Below are 21,787 nucleotides of genomic sequence, written 5' to 3' on the forward strand. Positions count from 1 at the left end.
GTACAGTAAAAGTTGAAATGGTATTAGATTTCCAAGGGCTAACTGATTTCCTAATGAGGTTTATTTGTGGAAGTGTGTTAATGGGCAAGAAGGTGCAAAAGTCCTGATAGTTTATTATAAATAGATTTTTCTGATATAAAAATAATTTCTGGTTAGAAGGCTTGAGGAAACAGCTTTCCTGTTACTGCATGGTAGCAACATATTTGGTGCTATCAGCTGGAGAAGAAAGAGATTTTGGTGATAGAAATAGCAAGAATTCGAAATAATTTGCTGTAAATGTGTGTTGTCGGAGGCAGTACCAGTTGTGCACTGCTCTGTGTTAGAACATGTAGAGAGGAGTGTTTCATCCAAGTACAGTGGATGTCTCGGCCTCACATTGAGATTACTTTCTAACGGAGTGAGAAAGAAGGCAGCTGCAGGGGGTCTAGGGAAATTTTCACATGCAGCAGGGCATATATGCATATACAAAAGGGCCTGGACATCCCATGCAGACTTTTACATGAAAACTTCTGCCCCACATGCTAGGTTAACTTTTCTTCCCCCATAAAGAAAAGGTATTTCAGGAAGCCTAAAAACCACATGGAGAATAAAATCTCTCTTTATCACTTGATTGTACAAAATAGGTAGAGGCCCACAACGTAAGCTACCTTGTTAAAATGAAGGCTTTTTTTAGGAACATGGAGAAAAATCTTCGTATGAGAGAGCGTTGTGAGGTGGAGAGGGGAGACAGGGGAAGAGGGTTGTTTTGACACATAAAAAGATTCTTTTTTTCTCGTTCTGCTACATAAGAAATGGAAGATACGCAGTTAAACTGAAAAGTAGTGGAAGTATTGCTGGAGGAGCAGATCTTTCACTTGCTTCACATAGATTGTGACAGTTGCCATGTAATGTGATACAAAGAACACAGAAGAGAGTGTGTGTGTCGGAACACTGTGGCAAGTCTGGAGTTGAGCATTACAGAAGCTGGAGGGTTTACTGACAGTTAAGCCTTCCAGCCGTGGTCACTAAAACCACCATAAGGACATGTTGTTCTTGCTTCTTGCTGAATAGACCCCTCTCACTACACATTACTTGTGAAACCACTTCTTAGAGTATTATTTTTTGGTTATTGAATTTCTGGTATTTGTGGGGTGCATGCTATATCGATCTGAGACAGGACTGCTTCAGCTACAAGAACTGAAGGAACAAAGCATTTGGTGTAGCTGAAATGTGCTAGGCTGCAAAAATTAGATCTCGCAGGTGGTTCCTGATTTCTTTTAGTTTTTGTTTTAACATGGAAAGTCTGGTTGGTCTCATCTCTCTACTATTACAGTTTAATAGGTGTTTTTAAAATTATCTAATTAACTACTCTTTAAAAGCAGGCTGTTAATCTTCAATTAAAATACCTTCCAAATGTAGTTATTTTTCAGGATGCTTCTGTGTCTATTAGACCCTGTCAGGATAAGCTTTTAAGATTGAGGTATGGTTGTTTTTAAACCTGTTGTTGTTAACAAAATGCTAGTTGATCAGCTGATAGAGTAGGAGTACTTGTAGCCTGGATCTAAAGGTCTTCTCAGCACTTTCTCCTGAGCTCATTTTGAGCGATTACTTCAGTTCAAGTGGTAAGCGAGTTGGAAGGGTTTTCAACTACAACTTTAAACTTCCTTACTATTTACAAAGGAGGCATCTACTAGAGTAGCAGGGATCCATCTCTTTGCTGTGCATTGGAGGTTTTCAGAGACTTGTAGCTAAATATTTTTGATAAATTGTGGCAGCCAGTGTTGGTCCCCAGCTCAAAATTAGGCACTATCTTTAGGGCAAAAGGAGTGAGGTTCAGGGAAGGTATTACAAAGCGAATGAATTGAAATTCATACCAAGGAGGATGGTCTTAATTACCTGCTTGTTAATAAACCACGTTCTGTGGAACACTCCCAGTGTTCAGTAGCATTTAACTTCCTCTGTGCTTTGTTTTTAGAGTTACTCATAATGACTTAGCACTCTTCACTTTTTGTAGCAATTGTATTTGGATGAGTAACTTCTCCATGTCTTACTACAGTCAGTGTGTAATATAAATGCCCTTCCAAAGTGACTGAAATAAAGCTCTTGATGTTGACTTACTTTTCCTGTAAGTGACATTCTTTCAGCTTGTTCTCCCTCCACTTCTTTTGTTACCATTTTAGAATGGAAGTCCTTCAGGTACTGTTTGATATTAGAACTGTACCAACAAATGGAAGTGTTAGGACTTCATTATCCGGTTTGTATCTAATGAATCTGGCACTCACAGTACAGCAAGTCTAAAGTGTTTTGTCCTGTGGGTTTGTTTTTTTTTTTTTCAATTCTGTGCTAAGATGCAAGAATTAAAGGAGAGACCTTGAAGTTAATGGAAACTAAATTGTAAAACAATAGTAGAAAGTCAGTTTGATTAGCTTATGTGGCATTCCTGAATTGTGACATGTTGCATAAATGTTATTTTATGACCGTTAATGATTCTGGCAGTTATGCAGGCCTAATGATAATTAAATCTCACCTTTCTGGGTATAAGCTGTTCTCTGGGAGGCTTAGTAGAAAAGGGTTCCCCTGCCTTTATAAGTGAACATTATGCTAATGAAATCTTGAAAAATCTGCTCATGTGTCTGGTGAAGCAATCATCTCTGTTTGTGGAGTGTCACAATTTAAAATTCCTATTTCTTTGTACCAAAATCAAGCCTGGGTTTTGTGCCAGAGATTGAAGCGATTTGAGGAGATAGGAAGCAGCAACATGCTGTCCTGCTTTACAATCTATGTATGGAAGAAAGAGCAGGAATTGTGAAGCAAGTCTCAGCCTCCACCCTCTGCAAATGAAAAGTCTTCTGAGCTGTGTATGATGTTGCACATGTATTTCTTGAGCTTTTCTAGAGCAATTGTTTGTTTAACTTACCATCTGGGCAGTTGGTTCTAGATGTGTCTGAGGGGCTTCATACCACATCACCTAAGTCCCCTGAATGTAAACAGAACTAATTAATTACATTTGAAAGATCTTGATAAATAGCTATTTATCATCATACAGAAATTGTCACTGGTCACCTGCATTGTTGTTAATTATTGTGTGGGTAGACAAAATCCAGAAAGTTTTGGAAGCTGGAAAATTACTTGCTCTTATTTAGCAGCTCTGAAGGACAGTAATTCTTGGTCTTGCTTGCTATGTAGAGGGGATGTGGATTTTGGATCAAAACCAGATGAGAACAGGGCAAAGTCTCACAAATTACTAAAGCAATTGCAAAGGAAATACCACTCTCCGATGTACCTTTCCAGTCTTGAAATAACTTTTCTCTGAGTCTTTATCTCTTTGCTTGCTAACATGCTCCATTTTCTTGTAGTTTTTTTTTTTTTTTTTCCTGGATGCATGGTTGTCTTTATCTCTCCTGTCCTCTTTAATGATCTTTCATTCTCTGGTATTCCCTATTTTTCTTCTAATTTTTTCTTTTTCATTTAACTTTGTTTTAGTCTGAGCCACTCATCAATTCAGCCAGCTAATGCAGATAACAGAGATGGCTTATTGCCTCTTAGTTTCATTGCTTTGTAGTTCAGAGTTGCAGAATGGATAATGGAGCAACCTGTGGTAATCTTTGTTCTTGGGCTTTACTGAGAATTATCGAAACATCACTGCTTCCTCTGGAACTGGTGAGAAGTTAGGGAGCATTGTGACCACTTTGGTGTTACAAATTTGGAAGGAGAAATGGAGAAAGATTTAAAATAAGTTAGGCTATACTGGCCTGATGAAATGGACTGGATTAGTTAAACCAGAGGCAACAACTCAGGCTGTCCTTCCTGTTTTATGAGCCATTCTCCCATTTAATTGTGTGAGAAGGCCTCCTGTAGAATTAATTTAAAAGGAGGCCTTATTAGTGCTGCAAAAACCTATAGTCAATTTTAATTTTAGTTGTCATTGTTTAAACCGGGCCTTGTGGATAGAAGCCTGACACTGTAACTTCTTTGTAAGTGAATCATAACAGTGGAAAGAAAATGTTATTCAGGAACGTGAGAATTACTTAAACTTTGGTTGCTTGGAATTGACCAGACTATTTAAAATGTAACTGGTTTGTTGCCAGCTTTGTCAGATTCTACTGAAGAGATGTGAGCCAGCAGGATTGTCTTCTGGACTTGCTAACCTGTGTGAATTGTTAGTTTCCTGTACTTGTGTGCTGTATTAAATCATGCTAGCTGAAGATACTTCTTCCATGCTAACTTTTAATGCTGCTTATCCACTGTTTTGTAGTTTATACAAAGCCATTTCTTGACTTGAAGATGTCTTACTTTATGATTCCATCTGTTTTTGTCTCCTGAACCATCTATTCCATTTTGAGGATGTATTTGTGTTAAGAATCTTCAGGGACATAAATAATTTCAGTGCACAGAAAAAGTGCTCAAAGTAAGGGTTGACTGTGTTTGGAAACCCTCTAAATCATCCCATCTCTGTTTTTTTATAAGAGGTTTGCTGTTGATAACAGTATGAGAGTGGAGGTATGTGGAATAACTTAGTTCTAACTTGTGTCAGAATGCATTGGGAAACAGCTTTTCAGTTTTCCCTTCAGTGATACTGCTTAGCATTTTACTAGTGACCTGCCTGTAGGCATAAAGGTTGTGTTGGAGTGGAAGATACTTCTTATTTTTATTAAAATAATAAAGTGAAAGGCTGTGGACAAAGCTCTCAAACACCTTAACCAGAAAGTAAAAAGGCACAGTCCAGTTGGTTGCAAATCAAAATAAATTCCTTAAGTTATACTTGTACTAAATTTACCCCTTTTCTCTGATTATTACTAGACTTAAGACTTATTTTCTCTCTGGCCGTGTGATTTTTGCAGAATATATTCTTAGTGGGGGGGAAACTTGGCAAAATTTTAATTTGTCCTTAAGGCATGATGTTCTTTCTCCTTTCTGTTGCATTTGCGAAAAGGAAAAAATAAAAATAGGACTAATAAGATGATATCAACACTGGCAAGTAGCTATCAGGCTTTTTTTTAAAGCATTTATTCCTTTACCAGGAGTACTGAAAGTTCATCAGTTAAGGCAGAATAACCTAGGTGTCAACATCTGCACTGTAGTTCATAGGAATGAGATACTTCCCTCCTGATTTTCTGTAAATCTGGGTATTTACATGACTTCAGCAAACAGAGATCTGTAGTAAGCTTTTCTGTCACTCCTTTCTCAGTGAAATTTCTCTGTCAAATGCTTCTAATAAAATAGCACTCAAGGGCTGGGTGGGGATGTCTGTGGGTGTGTTTCTGAGGAGAGTTGTATGCTCACAGCCATCTTTATGTGAGTTTTTAGATTCACTAGACCGGTTTAGAATAGAACAACTTGAGCTCTGTCAAACTGAAGCTTGGCTATGATGTCGGTGATTTCAGGACATACCAGGAAGAAGGACTTCCACAGAAATCCTTGGTATTGGCATTTGAGGATGTGATGATGTGGTTATCGCATTAGACACTACAGGAGAAGAAAGGGATGTGGAGTCAGGATTACTCACCAGGTATTAAAACAGTCACAGGTATATTTTAGCTAAAATCTCGATTGAAATAAAAAAACCTAATGTTCTGCAGTGTCTTCCTGTGAGTAATACAGGTATTCACCTCATAAATAAAAATGTGACTTGTCCTTCCCCAGGAAAGGGGGGTGGATAAAAAAGCCATCCTTATTTACCAGCTTATATGATAATTGGGAGCCTTCAGGAAGGGGAAGTGAGTGACAGCAATCCTTTCCTTCAAGCACATCTGATAATTCATTAATGTAATCTCAGCAACTTGTCATAGCTTTTGAGAAGTGGGAATAGTCAGTGATGTTGATGTGACAAACTGCTATGTGAGTTGTCATTACAGAATAAAAATTGACAGTAAACCCATGGAAATCCAGTGACTCTAGTATGCTAATAAATACATCTAAATACTTCGTTCTTGTAAGGTTTTGCATGCTGAATAATTCCCAGTGCAGTTATGAGGGCTTCACTAGTGCTTCTACACGTACCTTTGGCTTACCCATTTTGAGAATTTTCTCTTTTGAATTGTTTGTCATTAGGTTTTAGTTTACTGTCATTGCTTTTATTCCAAAACCAGCAAGTGGCTGAATACAGGAATGTGTAAAGGGTTATTGACTGCATGGATTGTAAAAGAGTTTCAATGCCTAATTTTCCTTTCCTATACCTTATCATGTATTTGGATACCTGCTGTTTAACCAGACTTACACAACACAAGTCAGAGGAAATTTAAATGATCAAATCATGCAAATATTGGCTGTACGTTGCTGGCTTGACATTTGTCCTGGTTTGGACTGCAGCAGCAGTGGTGCAATGGGCAGCTGAGTTCTATTTTAAGACTCTTAAAAGTAGGAAAATTGAAAAATGGAAGGATCTGAGTAGTCCATGTGTGTCATAACTGTAAGATGTCGTTCAGATGTACTCTCAAGGTACTGGAAAAGGTAGTAGCATGCAGTCAGGGTGTGTGAAGGCTCAAACATTTGTAGTCTCATAGCAGTCTGGGACAATGCCTAATATAAGCTCATGGTGAGCTGTTGCTACTTCAAGAAGGAGATTGTTAGTGTAAATTTAATCACCCAAGTGAAGTACAGAGTTGCTTGATTTTGCAGCTACTATTACTTTCTTTGTAAGCGTATTTCAGTCTTATCTTAAGATACTGGACTAGATAAGCCTTATCTAGTGCAGTATCTTCGTTTTCTTTGAGTGAAGTCTAAATTTCTGTGAATAAAGTTAATTAATGCAAGTGTATCCTTTGCTTTTAAAAAGTTAGGTTGTTTCAGCATGCTGTGGAAATCTGTGTACTTTTTAGTAACACAATTCTGGCAGTAGTCTGTGAGATTGTGTCCTATGTATTTTTTATTTTACATCTTTCTGGTTGCTGATACTGCAATAATGTAGCTGTAATATGTTTTAGAGATGAATATATCTTTGAGGACTGGAGAAGAGAAAAATTGTTCTTTGTGGACTGCTCCATTTAGAGTAACTTTCATGCAAAGTAAGCAGTAAGTAAGAGGACTTTCTTTTAAAATACAAAATTCCCTATTTGGAGGAGAACTGTTTTTACAAGTCATAAGCAGCAAAATTCATCAAGTTGGCACTGGATTTTTAGTAGATTACTCCCAGGATTATTGCATTTTGCCTTCTTGATTGGATGATTTTCAAGTTATGTAACTTTAAACTTCTATAACTAGGGTTATAATTCAAAACCTCTTTATAAGAGTATGTAGGATATTCTTTTTCCCAGTTAAATTCAAGCTCCTGCAAAGAATAAATATACCTCTTATCCATTACTGATGGGAGGATCAGTGAGATGTTGGGGGTTGGATTTTTTCTCTTATACATGACTGTCTTACGTTGTTTGCTCTGTTAAAATAGAAACGTAAAGCAACGGCTCTCATTTTTGTGGTTGAGCTTGAAATGTTTGTTACTGGTTTAGGAGTAGGTGTTTAATGGAAACCCTGAGATTTGAGCCTTTTGTTTCCACTCACTAAAACCATGGGTACTTTTAATGATGTTGTCAAGCTGTAAAGAAAAGATTCTATTTTTATGAATCTGGAAGGTGAGACTGACACCAAGCCTGCAAAATATTTAAGGGTGGGATTTTTTTCATGTAATTGAAGGTTGCATGAAAAGCCTTATTCAAAAGGAGTACCTTGCCCTGGGCTATTTCTGGCCTCTGGAACTGCTTTTTTTAGCAGTGCTACAAATTGAATCACCGGCTGCCAGTATAATTTAAAGCAAGTGAGACTCCATTACATTGTGAGTCAGATGTACCTGAATTAACCTGCTTTTCAGCAACACTTGTGTGACCTCTCCTACTGCTACTTAAAGACTTTAGGCCCTGTGTGAATGGTAATTTAACGCTGCTTAAAAGTCTTGAGCAGGTTTGTCAGTGCTGAATAGTGTTTGGATTTTTACATCAAATCTGTTAAGAGGTGTGGAGAAAATCTTGTATGGTGTATTGATGAGCTAATGTTTTATTTATACAATCATTAGCAAGAGAGCTGAAATTCTCCCTGCTCGGTGCCATTTCTGCTACAGCTGCCTCTTGACCTTGGATGACTTCAGAGCTGTAGTGTAGACTAGGTTGTGTTATTAAAACATATTTGCAGCCTTTGTCATAGAAACAGGTAGAATACTAATCTGTGAAACTTGCATTCTTTATCTCAATATTCCTGCTATTATTGCAAATGAAGCTATTACAGGACTCAACAAAGAAGTATATTTGGTTTTGTTTGGGCCCTGTAAGCTATTTTTGTATCAACTATTGTAGCATTTACAATTGCTTCCTTATTTGTAACTAGGTTCTAGAGGCGATAAGGTGATATAAGTTATGGACTGCTGGAGCATTCTTTCATCTTTTCTGGACAGTACTTATAACCGCAGTGAGCTGAAAGGATGGTTTTGTCTGTATTTGCATAACTTGCACCATTAAACACTGCTTAAATCTAGCATTGTTTTTGAAATTAGATAATTTTGGTGTGAATTTAGTATAAAGTAACAATTCCACAAATTATTGCTCATGTTCCTTATTCCATTTCACCTACTCTTACCATTCCAGCCTGTTAGTGTAGTCATCCTTATTATTAGGATTGGTAAATAGCATTTAGGTAGCTAGTTAAAATTTAGTCAATACTTTCAAGATGGCTTTCATTAATGAAGAAATGCATAAGAAGTCTGTGTTGCCCTGGTTGTGCCCAAATAAACTGCTTTTTGACGAAACTGTATGGCACCATCAGCTTCAGAGAAAACATGCACGTTTACAAACAATGTGTACAACAGAACATTTTGTAGACTTGATCAGTAGACTTGACAAGTCTACTGATGCTAAAAGTGTACGTCTTGAAGTTCCTTCTTCTGTGCCTCCCCCATTCTTGTTTCCAGGACTTCTCAACCATGTAACAGATCTGGAACATCTTTTGGTACCTTTTGGAAGCAAATGTGGGAAGGAAGGGAATTTGGTTTGGATATGTTCTTAGCAGAGATGAAGCATGGTCATGGAGAGTACTTTCTGAGAAGTAGTTTAGACTTGCTCTGCCCTAAGCCTATGCTTGAAAATGCACTGGAAATGCCAAGTAGGTAAAGTTTCAATATCTGTCTTCCTTGGTTGTAGAATGCAGATATGAGTCTGGATGCTTGGGTTCTCACAAGGCTAAGGTGGTTAATACATACTAGTTTATGGTAAGCAATGCAGCTCATTATCTTCTGTGTTTGGACAGATGACATTCTGTTGCTGCTGTGCTAAATCTCATCTGAAGTACAATGCTTGTATGTAGTGGCTGTGATTTGCTCTTTTTTTACAGCTTGAGTATTTTCAGAGAATCAGAGTGGATCAGGTTGGAAGGGACCACAGTGGGTCATCGGGTCCCACCTCCCTGCTCAAGCAAGGTCATCAGAGAGCACAAGGCACAGGACTGTGTCCAGATGGGTCTGGAGTATCCCCAGTGAGAGAGACTCCACACCCTCTCTGGTGTCTGTTCCAGTGCTTGGTCACTGCACAGGAAAGTAGTTCTTTGTCATGTTCAGGTAGAACTTCCTGGGCATCCATTTTTTCCCGTGGTCTCTTGTCCCATTGCTGGGCCCCAGGGAGCAGAGCCTGGTCCTTGTTCTGAGCCTTCTCTGCAGACAGGGATGAGGTCCCCTCTCAGCTGGGTCTCCTCAAGGCTGAACAGCCCCAGGTCCCTCAGCCTGTCCTTGTGAGAGAGCTGCTCCATGCCCTTCCTCATCTCTGCAGCCTCCACGGGACCTGCTCCAGGAACTCCAGGTCTCTGCTGTCCTGAGGAGCCCAGACCTGGACACAGCATTCCTGATGTGTGTCTCTGCTCATTCCCTAGGGCTGAACAGAGGGGTAGAATCACCCCTGGAAGAGCTGGCAGTCCTCTTCTAATGCATCCCAGAATACCATTGGCCTTCTTGGCCACAAGGGCACTTGTTTGATTAATGTTTAACAATTCTCTTAGCATCTAGACTTGACTGATCTGGGAGAGAAATGAGGAAAGACTGGATTATCTTCTCTTAGCAACTCCTCAGGCTGCCTGCCTCAACTTTTTGGTAAGACTGCAATGTTCTGGTGAGCACAAAAGCGTTTTGTTCTGCACGTTGTTTGTAAATGTGCATCTTTTCTCTGAAGCTGATGGTGCCATACAGTTTCATCATAATGCAGAAACGATATCACGTGCTTCACTGAACAGGTGCATAAAGTAGAGGACTGTTGGGGTCCCTCCCCTGCCATGGAGCCCTGGGAGAGGGGCCCTGAGGGCACAGACACGGGGCTTCCCTGCCCCTGCTCAGCCTCGTTCCCATTGGTTGGTTTGTGTTCCCTGCGCGGGCAGAAGGACCCTTGGTCCCGTGACTGTAGCAGTTCCTCGGCAGAGCTCCGGCCATGCGGCTGGAGAAATAAACATCTCTCTGAAACAGCTAGCAAGAATCTGTCTGTCCATATATATTTCCTTTCCACGGGACTCCTGGTTTGATATATGCGTGTTGCAGGATCCCCACTGCAACAGAGGACCTGATTTCTTGAAGCTGATACAATTTAATAACTCTATCAAAATCTTTAAGAGAATGGTGTAATGGATAGAATAAGGCACAGAGGGTGAAAAAAATGTTCTTTGTCATTGTGAACTCCTGCTATGATAAAATGTATGTCACAAAAAGTAGGTGCTCCATTGCTTTTTGAAATAACATTGCAGTAGTCTAGAGGTGGCTTTGTATGTAACATATAAAAAGATAACCCTTCTTGTGATTATAAGATGTTTAAAATGAACTCGTGCATTAAACAGGCAGGCAAGCAACAAAATTGGTAGTTTTGTTAAAAAATTAGTTAGTTTTCATTGCTCTTGACTTTCTGCTTTTAATAAAGATTTTTTTGATGTTCCAAAATAAATTGCTTTGAAGGTAAATAGAATAACTAAAGCTTTATTAGAGTACTGTTATGTAAACAGCAGTTATTACATGTTATTAACATGAAACTATTTGACATCTATTTTTAAAATGAGGGTGACATCTACTAAGTTAAAAGAAAAGCCACCTCCAAATCAGAGAAATGAGAAGCAAGAAGAAAACACTATAAAGAAGTCCTGAGACTTAAGTTTTCAAGTAGACACTGAAAACATTTTCTGAATACCTGTGGAGGTCTTCATGAAATGGGATTTTACATTTCCATTTTACACTTTGAATAACTATGAAGTAGAATTCTTGCCTATGCTGGGCAGTAGCATTTATATTCACTTAACACTGCTCTTACGGTATATTTCAGCATTTCCTTACTATTGCACCTGGAATTTTCGACACAGGAGGTTTGGTTTTTTTAAGTCTGCCAGTCAGTTTGAAAACAAATAGTAGAGTGACAGGTGTAGTGCCAACACTTGGACATAAGGGGAAGGAGGCAGGGAGGAAGCTCAGACTATTGCTTGATTCTTGCCTTATAAGTTTATAAAATAAAATTTTTCTGTGATATTTTCACAGTACATTACAAAAAGGGAAAAATTTCTGGATTACTTTTTCTTTTTAGAGAGAGTATTCTTACATAAGTTTGCTGGGGAGCAGGGGGTGGGGATAATTATTAAAGGTTGTATTATAGGTTAGAGGGCTTTTTGGGACAGTTTTTGACCAGTATCTCCAGCCAGACTGTAAGTCGCACTTCTGTCTCATTGTTTCACATTGCTGCTGTAATGTTACTGTAGCTGTAGTGTCACTGGCACAAAGCAGAATTAGCTGCTGAATTAAGTGGGGAGAAAAGCTCTTTCTGTAGAGCAGGTGGCAAGCAGTACTTTATACTTTTTTGTTACATCGGTTTTTTTAATGCTTTCTTTTTTGTTGAATTGTGCTGGGTCTTCTCAATGATTCATGTCTAAGGAAGGATAAAGGCATTGCAGTTGACACCAAGATCTTCCCCTCTCCTTTCCTTAGCTTACTTTTCATTTTCATCTACCAGATGCCTGTAGGAGAAGTTGTCAGGTAACTGTAGATTATTCTTGCATGGAAAAGAACGATACTGATCTCGGTGATCCAGATCACTGCCCACTTCAATTGCTTTCTCTTCCTGAAGTCTGCTGCTTGGAGTTATTTTAGACGAGCTGTTTGTGTGGCTGATTTGTTGCCTTGTTTTAGTTAAAATGAGGTATTGGTTGTGTAATTGCTGTCCACCCACATTTCTGCCTACCTGTGTTTATTAATAAAGATCTATATTTAAAACTTCAGCTGGGACAACTGTGCAACCAGTCCTGCTGGAATATCTTAGAAAGGAATGAGAAAGAAAGAGTAGTGACTTCTCTAGCTGACACTGAGAGGTAGTATCTGTCTGTACCCTTGAATCTGAAGACTTCTACAAGGTTGTCCTCTTTACTTTTGCCATGGCTTTTTTCAAACATGTATCTGTTCTGGGAAAAGCAAATTATTTGCTTGCTTCCTTGACAGCAGGATTGAGAGCTCTGGAGGATTTGAGCAGTTGAACCCAAGTCCCTGTCCTGAAAACTACTGTGGATTTTTGAAGTGCTTTCTGCCTTTCTTCTCTTAATCTGTTTGATTTTTTCCTTGATTTTTTTAAATACTGGTTTAATCATTGTGTTACTGTTACAGTTTTCATTGACAAATGCACGAGCTCGTAATTTGAAGTGAAAGGAACATGTTGTAGAGATGTTGTCTGCTATTAACTCCTTAGACTTTATCATCTATTGGTAGAAAAAATTTTCTAGGTGGTAGATCATAAAACCACTTGCTGTTAAGAATTGGTCACTTCCTCTTTCTTTTAAATAAGCTGTAAGGGATGTATAATATCAACCAGAAATTATGAAACTGGTCATGTATATCTTCCCTGAAAATTTATGATTATATTCACATGCGAGTCTTGTATTTTGGAGGGCAACTTAAATTTTGTCTATACATGTGTTGTCTTTTAATGTTCATGACCCTAATATGGTGCAAGACTAGTGATTGAATGTTGGGTGAGAAGAGGGCTCAAGAAAATGATATACCATGTTTCAAAAATTATGTATCAGGTTTCATTCCATGTTTTTCCTGTTAAAAACTGTATAAATAACTTCATTCAACAGTTTTCTCTTCTGTAGGAAGACATGAGGTCTTGCCTCACAGCATGTTGGGAAGTTTAAATCGTTGTAAATTCAGAGCATCTGTTGGGGAGGTACTGTGGTAGAGTTGTGATGTTGATTGTTTGGTTTCTTGTTTTCCTTGTGTTACTACTAGGCAGGAAGCTTCAAATAAGAAATAACATCATCTCCTTAACTGTCCCCATTTTCCTAAGGTACTTCACTGACTCTACCAAGTAAGAGACTTCTGCATGAAATTATAGAAATTTCTTCCTTTGGTTTTGCAGTCAGAAATTACTGAGGAAAAGAGAAATAGAACTTGAATCTGATTTAAACTAAGCTTCAGTTACTTTGGGACATAGTTTTGATGATGTTCGTGATTTTTTTTCTTTGGTTTTTTTTTTTTTTTAAGAGCTTTATTATACAGCTACTAAAGCCAGCAAATACTTTGAAAGAAGGGTGGGAACATGCGTTAAGTACAGACTTGCCGGTTTTGGTGTTGGGTGTGGATTTCTTTGTTGGGGCTCTGGGCTGTGGGCAGTGTTCAGTGGTGTTGGGTGTGTGCCCCCAACACGCATGCGTGGAGCAGGAATGAGGAAGTCAGGCACTTGCTCCCAGTGGAGAGTTTACAGAGAAGTTTGAGAGAGCAAACAGGAAGGGGAAAAATCCCTGAATCTATCGGATATACTCTTCTGGGCTTATGGTATGTGTTGTTCATGGAGCTTACTAGGCAGAGGTAAGAAGCTTTTTTATTGTACCTACTCTTCTACCTCTGATCAGGTATGGACTTTCCATCTCTCTAATTTTTTTCAGAGGTTTTTCTGTGGAACTGGATATGGAAAACACAGCTAGCGTGACTTATCCTTTTCTGTGAACCGTGAAGTTGGCAGTACAGGGTGCTTGTATAGGAACACATTACTTTTAGCTGGTCAGGGCTTCCCATGGGTTGTCAGGTCAATATTCTTCTAATATGAAATTCAGGACTTTTTAAATTATTTGCTCAGGGAAAAGAAGAAAGCTGCTTAAGTGTACTCAGAAATACTGTTCATTACGACGAGCATGCTGGAGTAGAAAACAAAAAGTTCTGTGAAGCACCAGCAAAAATTTGCCTGTTTGGCACTAGACAAGAATGGAGGAGGTTCAGCTGCTGGCTGGAATTGTACTATGGGTATCTGGTAATCCTTATGAGTTAGGAGTTGCTTTACTGTTGTCTGTTAATTTAATTTAGGTTGTTGATTTATTTTTAATCTCAAAGTGTCAGAGAGGTTTTGAAGAAGTTAATGTACCACAGAATCAGTCTCTCAGAAGAGAGAGCTGTGCCTGGTTACTTTTTCTTAGAAAAGTATAAGTTATTATCAAGGAGTAAGAGTCTTTAAAAGAATTAATGAAATGGTGTTTTCTTTATTAGAATAAATAATAGATTATTCAAGGGTTGTATCTGCATGAACAGTTTGGTTGGCAAACCTAAGTTTGTTTTGGCTCTGAGGAGCTACTGTAGTGTTAAGCTTAGCACTAAATAGACTTTACTTGTGTTCACTGGTAACTGTGACAGGAAGCTCTGCTTGTTTTAGCTTAGGAGTAAGACTCAACAAAAATGAAACAGCTTCAGCTTAACTGAATTTTGGTTAAGAAGGTGATGATGCTGTTTGGGTAATGAAATGCTGTGGGAATACATAAAACTCAGGAGGGAGTAATGCTCTTAAGAGCTGTATCTACTGAATTGGCAGGAGCTGAGCAAAGGGTGCCCCTTAGGTGTGCTGAGTCATCTGCTTAAGCTGTGACATGACTTGCTGTGGGCTGCTGCTGGGAGAGAGCAATGTGAACTTGGTAGTGACGAAACAGCATGTGATGTGTCCATGCTAGAGCATGCTGGGTCCAAATAACATGTTTGTGAGAGAATTTGGGGTGTGCTTGGTACCTGCACCAGGGGACTCCCTCAGAGATTGCACTTAATTCAAACTGAAAGCAGAGTTTTCCTGTGTGTCATCGTGTGTGAAACTTGATGCCAGTGGATGTTGTTACAGACTGTCCCTCATTTTACAAACATCTTTTTGTGAAGAGTTGAATCTGCAAAGGACATGTGGAAGACTGGTTGCCACAAACATAACACACCTTGGACTGGAGGCTATTTCAGCCCTCTGCACTGTAGTCCAGCAGAGTAAGGACTGAGTGGTTGTTCCACTGGTTTATGGAATGATCATGTCTTTCTCTGAAGCACTGGCAGGGTCCCAGAGGAGACAGGTCACTGATCTGATTACAGCGTGACATTTCCAGTCGGGGTTGAAGGATGGAATTTCAAGGATTTTTTGGGGGCTGGGAGGCCCAGAAGAGAGGAGACATTTTTCCAGGTGGTTCTAGATGTGGATAAAACAGCTTATGCAGGGCTAAACAGGAGGATGAGACTTGCATACAGGTATTTTATATTTTCAAACTCAGAAATAGCAAAATCAGTCTGTCTCTGGTTTCAGTGTAGTATTCAAGGTCTGTGTCTTGGGGCATCTTCAGTTTTAATTACACCTTTTTTTCCTTCCAGTTTAGGTACTGTGGATGTGTCTTTTTAGTTTTTTGCTTTCTTGGGTTTTGACATATCTATTTTCTTCAATCATGCACAAAGAAGTGTTACGGATATGCATTTTACAGTGCTAGAAGCCGTTGAGTGTGAAATACTTAGTGAATTGAGGTGGGTTTAAAATGCCATAATGTTATTGGGAGGCCGGTTATTTAAATAGTTATATCTTTTATAAATTTTTGCATTCTTTGTGTTTTGCTCACCTCTGGTATAATGATGAAGAGAAACATTTTTTTAAAAGCATTGTATTATAAAAGTGAATATACTTTTCCTACTGTATGTGTTGAAGGGAGTGTTCTCTTTCTGTAGTGGTGATGGTTCCAGTTGCAGACAGTGATAATGAAACTGTTTTATTTCCATTGTTTCTATTGTTGCAATGTCTCCTGTTTAAAGTAGCTCTTTGAAGTTAGACACTGGGTTTTTTTCCAGTTATTTTCAAGGTCATAATGAGTCACAAACCTTGATACAAGGCATAGGTATCTTTCACAGTTTCACTTCTTTACATCTGTAAGCTTTGTGCCTGGAAGAGATTTACATTGTATCTCAGTGCTTGGTTCGGCTCCCTTGTCTGAAGGTTGAAGATCTGGTAGGAAAATAGGACCATATATGTAGAAAACTATGGTACCAGCAGTACTTGGTGTGGTGCCAGCTTGTGTGCATGTGGCTTGTGAATCCTCAGTCCCTGTTATGCCATTCCTGTCTTGTGTGGGACCAAAGGAATGCCACAGTTTTGTGCTGATCTGCTGTGGAGATTCATTAGCAGCACAGGGTTTGTTTTTCCAACTGCTGTTGTTTTCTTCTGTGGGGAAAAGGTTGGCTGCATCACACCAGTTAGCTGTCTGTTCCAGCAGCTAGACTGTGCTGAAATAGACGACTTTCTGTGGTTTCTCACAGCTGTATGTTCTATTGTCAGTGCTGTCTGTGGCCTTCCTTTGGCATTTAGGCACCAGGACACAACCACAGACACTGCAGAGTCTCTGAGAGCTGTGCTTATGTATAAGCTTTGCTTCCCTTGTTCCCCAGCCTTTTGAGATCTGCCTTGATACAGGATCACAGATGCCACTAATTAGTCCCTCCATCTCCCGACTCCCTGAACTTCTCTTTCAGCTGTTGAGTTTGTAAATAAATATGACCTATTTCATTATGCCAGAGGTACAGGTAAGCAGCAACATGGCTCTGTTTGCTGTTTGTTTTTTTTAATTAGTTAACTAATGTTAAAGTTGCATTCAGCTCCTTTCTTCCAGTTCACAGCTTGGGATAGTGGAGTCTCCGTGTTCACATCTGCTTTCTAGACTTGATAGTACAGCTTCATGTTAGCTTCTGACTTTAAATCTCTTCCGTTAGTAAAAAACTTCTTTTCCTGAATGCTTGGCTAATAATTTGTTTTAAATAGACTGTTCAGTTTGTTTCTGAATTGCAGAGGAGTCTGGGAAATTGTTGCTAGATACTCTAATAGCAGTGTGGTCAAAAGGAAGAGCTATGATTCAGCTCTTAAATTTTGAACCTCAATTGATATTTCATAGCACAGCCATACATACAGTAGATTTATCAAGCTGTGTACTGCTCTTTGCAGAAGGAGTTTTGTGGAGTTTCTTGGCAATTTCTGTTGCAGATTGGTTTACAAAGAATAATTCTAGCTTGTTACCAAACTTTACTCAGTATATAAGAGGGCAGGTAGCCGGGGAAGGCTTGGAAGTAAATATGCGGAATGGTTTACGTCATCATCTCTTAGTGGAGTAACCTAAAAGCATAGAAGATTTCATTTGGGTTATGGTGATACAGTAGTAATGGGAATGATTTGACTGTATGCTGACAAGATGGAAAAAAATGACTGATTTACCATTAAAGAGGTATTTTGGAAGGGGGAACCCTGAACAACCTTGACATCTTGTCGTTGTGCAGTTGTGATGGTAGGGTTAACCACATGTGGTGCCTCTTCCTTGTACCACCCTCCCTGGGTAATATTGATTTCTTATTGATTCCTTATTGGCTGGGAACCGGAGGTTGTGTGGCATTGTATATTGTCTTTTGAAGAGAGAAATAATTTTTTTCCCCCTAGAATCATAAAGCATCCTGAGTTGGAAGGGACTCAGAGGAATCATCATAGTACAGCTCCTTTTCATTAGCTTTGGAGCTAAGGTTAGGTGTTTGATGAAACATGGCTAAAAGCTTAACTAGTAACACTTAATTGTTTACCTCAGCAAAATGATGTTAACTGTGAACAACATTGCACTAAATTCTGAAAAAAAGGAGCCTTTTGTGGCAGAGGCTTTTCAGAGTCTCTATATTAGCGTTATATAAGTTTTTTTTCCTGTTTTAAAATGCCTTGACTCTGAATTGCACAGGTCCTGATATAAAGTTTCTCTCTTCACATTTAGAATGTACATTTTAATTGTAAATGTGTTTTTTTAAGCTGAAGATTTGATTAAAAGTTGCTATTTTGCTTTTGTAAGAACCTTCTGTCAGAATAGATGCTAGCAAGCAAGTGTGCAGTCTTTGGTTTGAAACTGAAGCCAGTGTTGTGTGGGAAAGAGAAACTAACACATACGGGTGGTTGGGGTTGGGTTTTTGTTGTTGTTTTGCTGCTTGATCTAGAAACACTGGTTCTGAATCAGTGACTTGCACTTTTTTTTTTCCCCCAAACTCCACTGGTGAAAGTAAGGCAGACATCAGAAATTATTTTATTACCAATTTTCTTTTTGATAATGTTTTTTTCATATCATTTGATCTACCTACTCTTCTACTCATATTTCTCCTCATATGAGTTCTGCTTTTTTCCTGTCCCAAAGGGATATCTTATCTTCCATTCCCTTAGAATGAGTAACATTTGATCTTTTTAGTAATTGATTTGAAAGTGCTAAGTAATAAAGACCTCCCAGCTTTTCTTCCATTGTAGTTTCAGTGTGGTTTCTCAACAGAGTAAAGATGTTGTTTTCTCTGTCAATATAATCTCTAGGCAGGCAATGAATGATATAAATTGAGTTACAAAAGGAATGGTTAAGGAACAATTGTCAGTCTTCCAGTCGTAAATGATTTCTAGAAATGGTCATCCAGCTTTTGAAGGATGGAGGCGCTTGGATGGCAGACAGAGGGCAAGTTAACAATGCTGAATTCCATGCAGGAGTGCATGCAGATTCCCAGGGTATCTGAGATGTGCCTGGATGGGTCCATGTGGCACTGTGCAGCTCAGTACAGATCAGATTGTGTGAAGGTGCTGTAGTAGCAGCACATAGTATCACTGAGTGATGTATGAGAACTGTATTGCAGTATCTGACTGACCCTGAACCATTTATCCTATCCCCCTTGAGACTTGGGCAGCTCGCACGTTTCCAGAGTCGTGTCAATCCAGAGCCCACTGGACTCTGAAGAAAGGTTGCTTGTGGTAGAGGTTTTGGATGAAGCCTTGTCTAAGCAAAAATATTTAAATAATTAATTAATTATTTATTTTGTACAATAAATATTGTACAAAAGTGGATTAGTGGAATTGTCTTTTTTATTCAAATTTTGGTGATGTCAGTTGGCTCATTTATAAAGAGAGAACATAAAAGCTAAAAGCTAATTTGTCTTAAGACTTCAATGTGATAGTTATCTGTCTTGATTTATTTTAAGCTGTATAGTAGCAGAAATGGTTTACACTGGCTTTTCCAGTGCCAGAGTCTAGCTGGAACTAAAGCAAGTCATGACTCAATCCAGTATTTAATGTTGGAACTGCACTCCTAATTCAGCTACACCTCGATGAGTGGTTATTTCCCTAGCACAAAGGAGCTCATGTGCCTGTTCCAGTACAGAATGCTGACTTTGTATTTCTTTTTTCTTCTAGGTTATGTTTCACACTATGTGCTGACTGTCTGTACTTACAGAAGATATTTAAAACCAAACAGACTTTTTTGCAAAATTTTGATTCCAGTGGAATCTGTGCTTTAGATTTTTGTCTTGTCAATTAACTTCTGAAGCAATGCCTGTACAAGCTCCACAATGGACGGATTTTCTCTCCTGCCCAATTTGCACACAGACTTTCGACGAAACAATCCGGAAGCCCATCAGCTTGGGTTGTGGCCACACTGTCTGCAAGATGTGCCTCAACAAGCTCCACCGTAAGGCATGTCCCTTTGACCAGACCACTATCAACACTGACATTGAACTCCTTCCTGTGAACTCAGCCTTGCTGCAACTTGTGGGTGCTCAGGTATCCATGCCTTTTTTTTTTTTTTTTTTTTTTTAAAATCTGTTTCAGTATTTTCCTTCTTTTAGGAGGACAAGTCAGGAATAATAAAGGATACTGTGTTAATGATGTGAAGAGAAGGCATCTATCTTTTTGTAGATGTCTACAAGAAGTAGTAAAGGTGCCTGGAACAATAGTTTAAATCTTGGTTCTGCTGGTCACTGACTGTGATTTTCGTTACGTCTAATTCTGTGGGCTGTTGCCAGAATGGGTTTGTTGTGTTTCCGTCCTTTTTCCCTGACTCTTACCTAGCCACGCTCTGCCAAAAGGATGAGCTGGATCACTGAGCTTATTTTGTGGGAAGACATTTTTCTGTGGTAGGTTATGTGCTTTACTGTATTCACCCTGTGAGACCTGGGGTTGGTTGTCCCAAAAGCAGGAGGGGAGTGTAAAGAATGTGGGACAGGTCTCTCTGGTAGCAGCCTTCGTACAGCCTCATTTGAAACTATGCAATGGAAATACAACTTCCTGAGCTGACACATTACTCTAAATCCATATTGGTGAGGGAGGGAAGGCTGCTTGAGATTCCCCTTTTTGCTGGAATAGGTACTGGTGAGGTCACTTGAAGTGGTGGTATGAGAGGGATGAGTGGCACTGGTACTGATGACGAGCCCCAAGAAGGGGCAGGGGTGTGTGGAAAGCAGGATCACCCTGCTCAGTTGCAGCAGAGACTTAAGCTGGCAAAAGCTTATTGATGTTAGGTTTCAGGTAGCTCTCTGTGACCTACACCTTCCAAGGATTGTGGTCTTGGGAGAGGAGGGACAACCGATGGGTGAGGAATGAAAATGTAGATGGGATGCAGTTACCATAGAGGGGTTACTGTTTTATTTTGTACTGCTTCAGTGTCTGGGCTAAGTGAAATTAAAGGCAGCAGAAAAATTCAATGAGATACGTAGTTTGGGGAAAAGGAAAGAATTGTGGAAGAGCTGTAAAAGGGGTGGGGGAAAGAGAGATGTTCTTATGTTGCTTTTTATTAGGCACTGGGACTTACAGCTCCAGATGTGATTTTGCCACTTGTTAGTTCATCAAGTAATATGGCAAATTTGTTGTTTTTCTTTCTTGGCGTATGGCCCAGTGGTTATTTCAGAAGCTCAAAATCAGATGGTGTTTCTGGCTGTGCTAAGTGACTCATCCTGCTCTGCAAGAGGAGGCAGTGAGATTGTGCACTCCAATTTCTGTGATATGCTGCCATCTTTGAAGAGCTTTTAAGCAGTATGAAATCTGTGGGTGATGTCATTAAAAATGTTGTAATTCTCTTTCTCTCTTATATGCTCTTCCTTCCTCTCTGCAGTTTCTTGAATAGTTCCAGTTGCATCTGAATGTCCACATTTGTGATAAATGTCTTTTTTTTCCCCTTGCATTTTTTGGTTGTTTTGTGTGCATTTGTTAAGCTTTATGAGAAGCTGTATGATAACTTCAACTTGACCTCTGCCGGAATTAAATTTTTATAAAAACAAGATTCTCTGGAATGAGGTGGAAACCCACCCTACCTCTGTATAGGTAACTGAGAATTTTTTTCTGGTTTTCCTAGGTAGCCAGACAGAGTTTTCTCGTCCATGTGTGTGAGGTATGAAGAAAGGTTTTATAGTAGTGTCTGTCTTGAGAGCATTCTGAACTTTAGGTTCTGACTTTGCACTAATGACATCATCTTATGCTCCCTTTTTGTCTGAAAATTTTTTGTCATTAAGATTCACAGGACCATGTTTCATCATGACCTTAAAGCTGCAAATGCCAACAAAAGATACATTATTCCAACCCCTGTTCCTTGCCACTCATTTCTGATTGTTTGCTACTCCCAGCATTCTGTTACCTGTAACAATAACCACGGATCCTAGTTGGGTATTTATTACTGACAAACTTTCCCCTTAAGAGAAGTTTGAACCACCTTTCCTGCCAGCTCCTAATTTCAATGAGCATGTGAATGAAATCAGTGTTCGGTATAGCTTGCTCTCCTTTCTCTT

At 39.2% G+C, this 21,787-nt stretch overlaps 1 protein-coding gene across 3 annotated transcripts in view; it reads left to right on the plus strand.

Annotated features, from left to right (window-relative positions):
- RC3H1 (ring finger and CCCH-type domains 1) overlaps positions 1 to 21,787 on the plus strand; it is a 75,330-nt gene that overhangs the window by 3,070 nt on the left and 50,473 nt on the right. For all 3 annotated transcript variants that reach the window (XM_010406381.4, XM_010406387.4, XM_019290014.2), the window contains exon 2: positions 19,425 to 19,790. In XM_010406381.4, coding sequence (XP_010404683.1) covers positions 19,560 to 19,790 — 231 coding nt within the window. In that variant the 5' untranslated portion in view covers positions 19,425 to 19,559. The remainder of the gene's footprint in view (positions 1 to 19,424; positions 19,791 to 21,787) is intronic.

This window comes from Corvus cornix, chromosome 8, assembly GCF_000738735.6.
Source record: "Corvus cornix cornix isolate S_Up_H32 chromosome 8, ASM73873v5, whole genome shotgun sequence".
NCBI classification, from domain to species: Eukaryota; Metazoa; Chordata; class Aves; order Passeriformes; family Corvidae; genus Corvus; species Corvus cornix.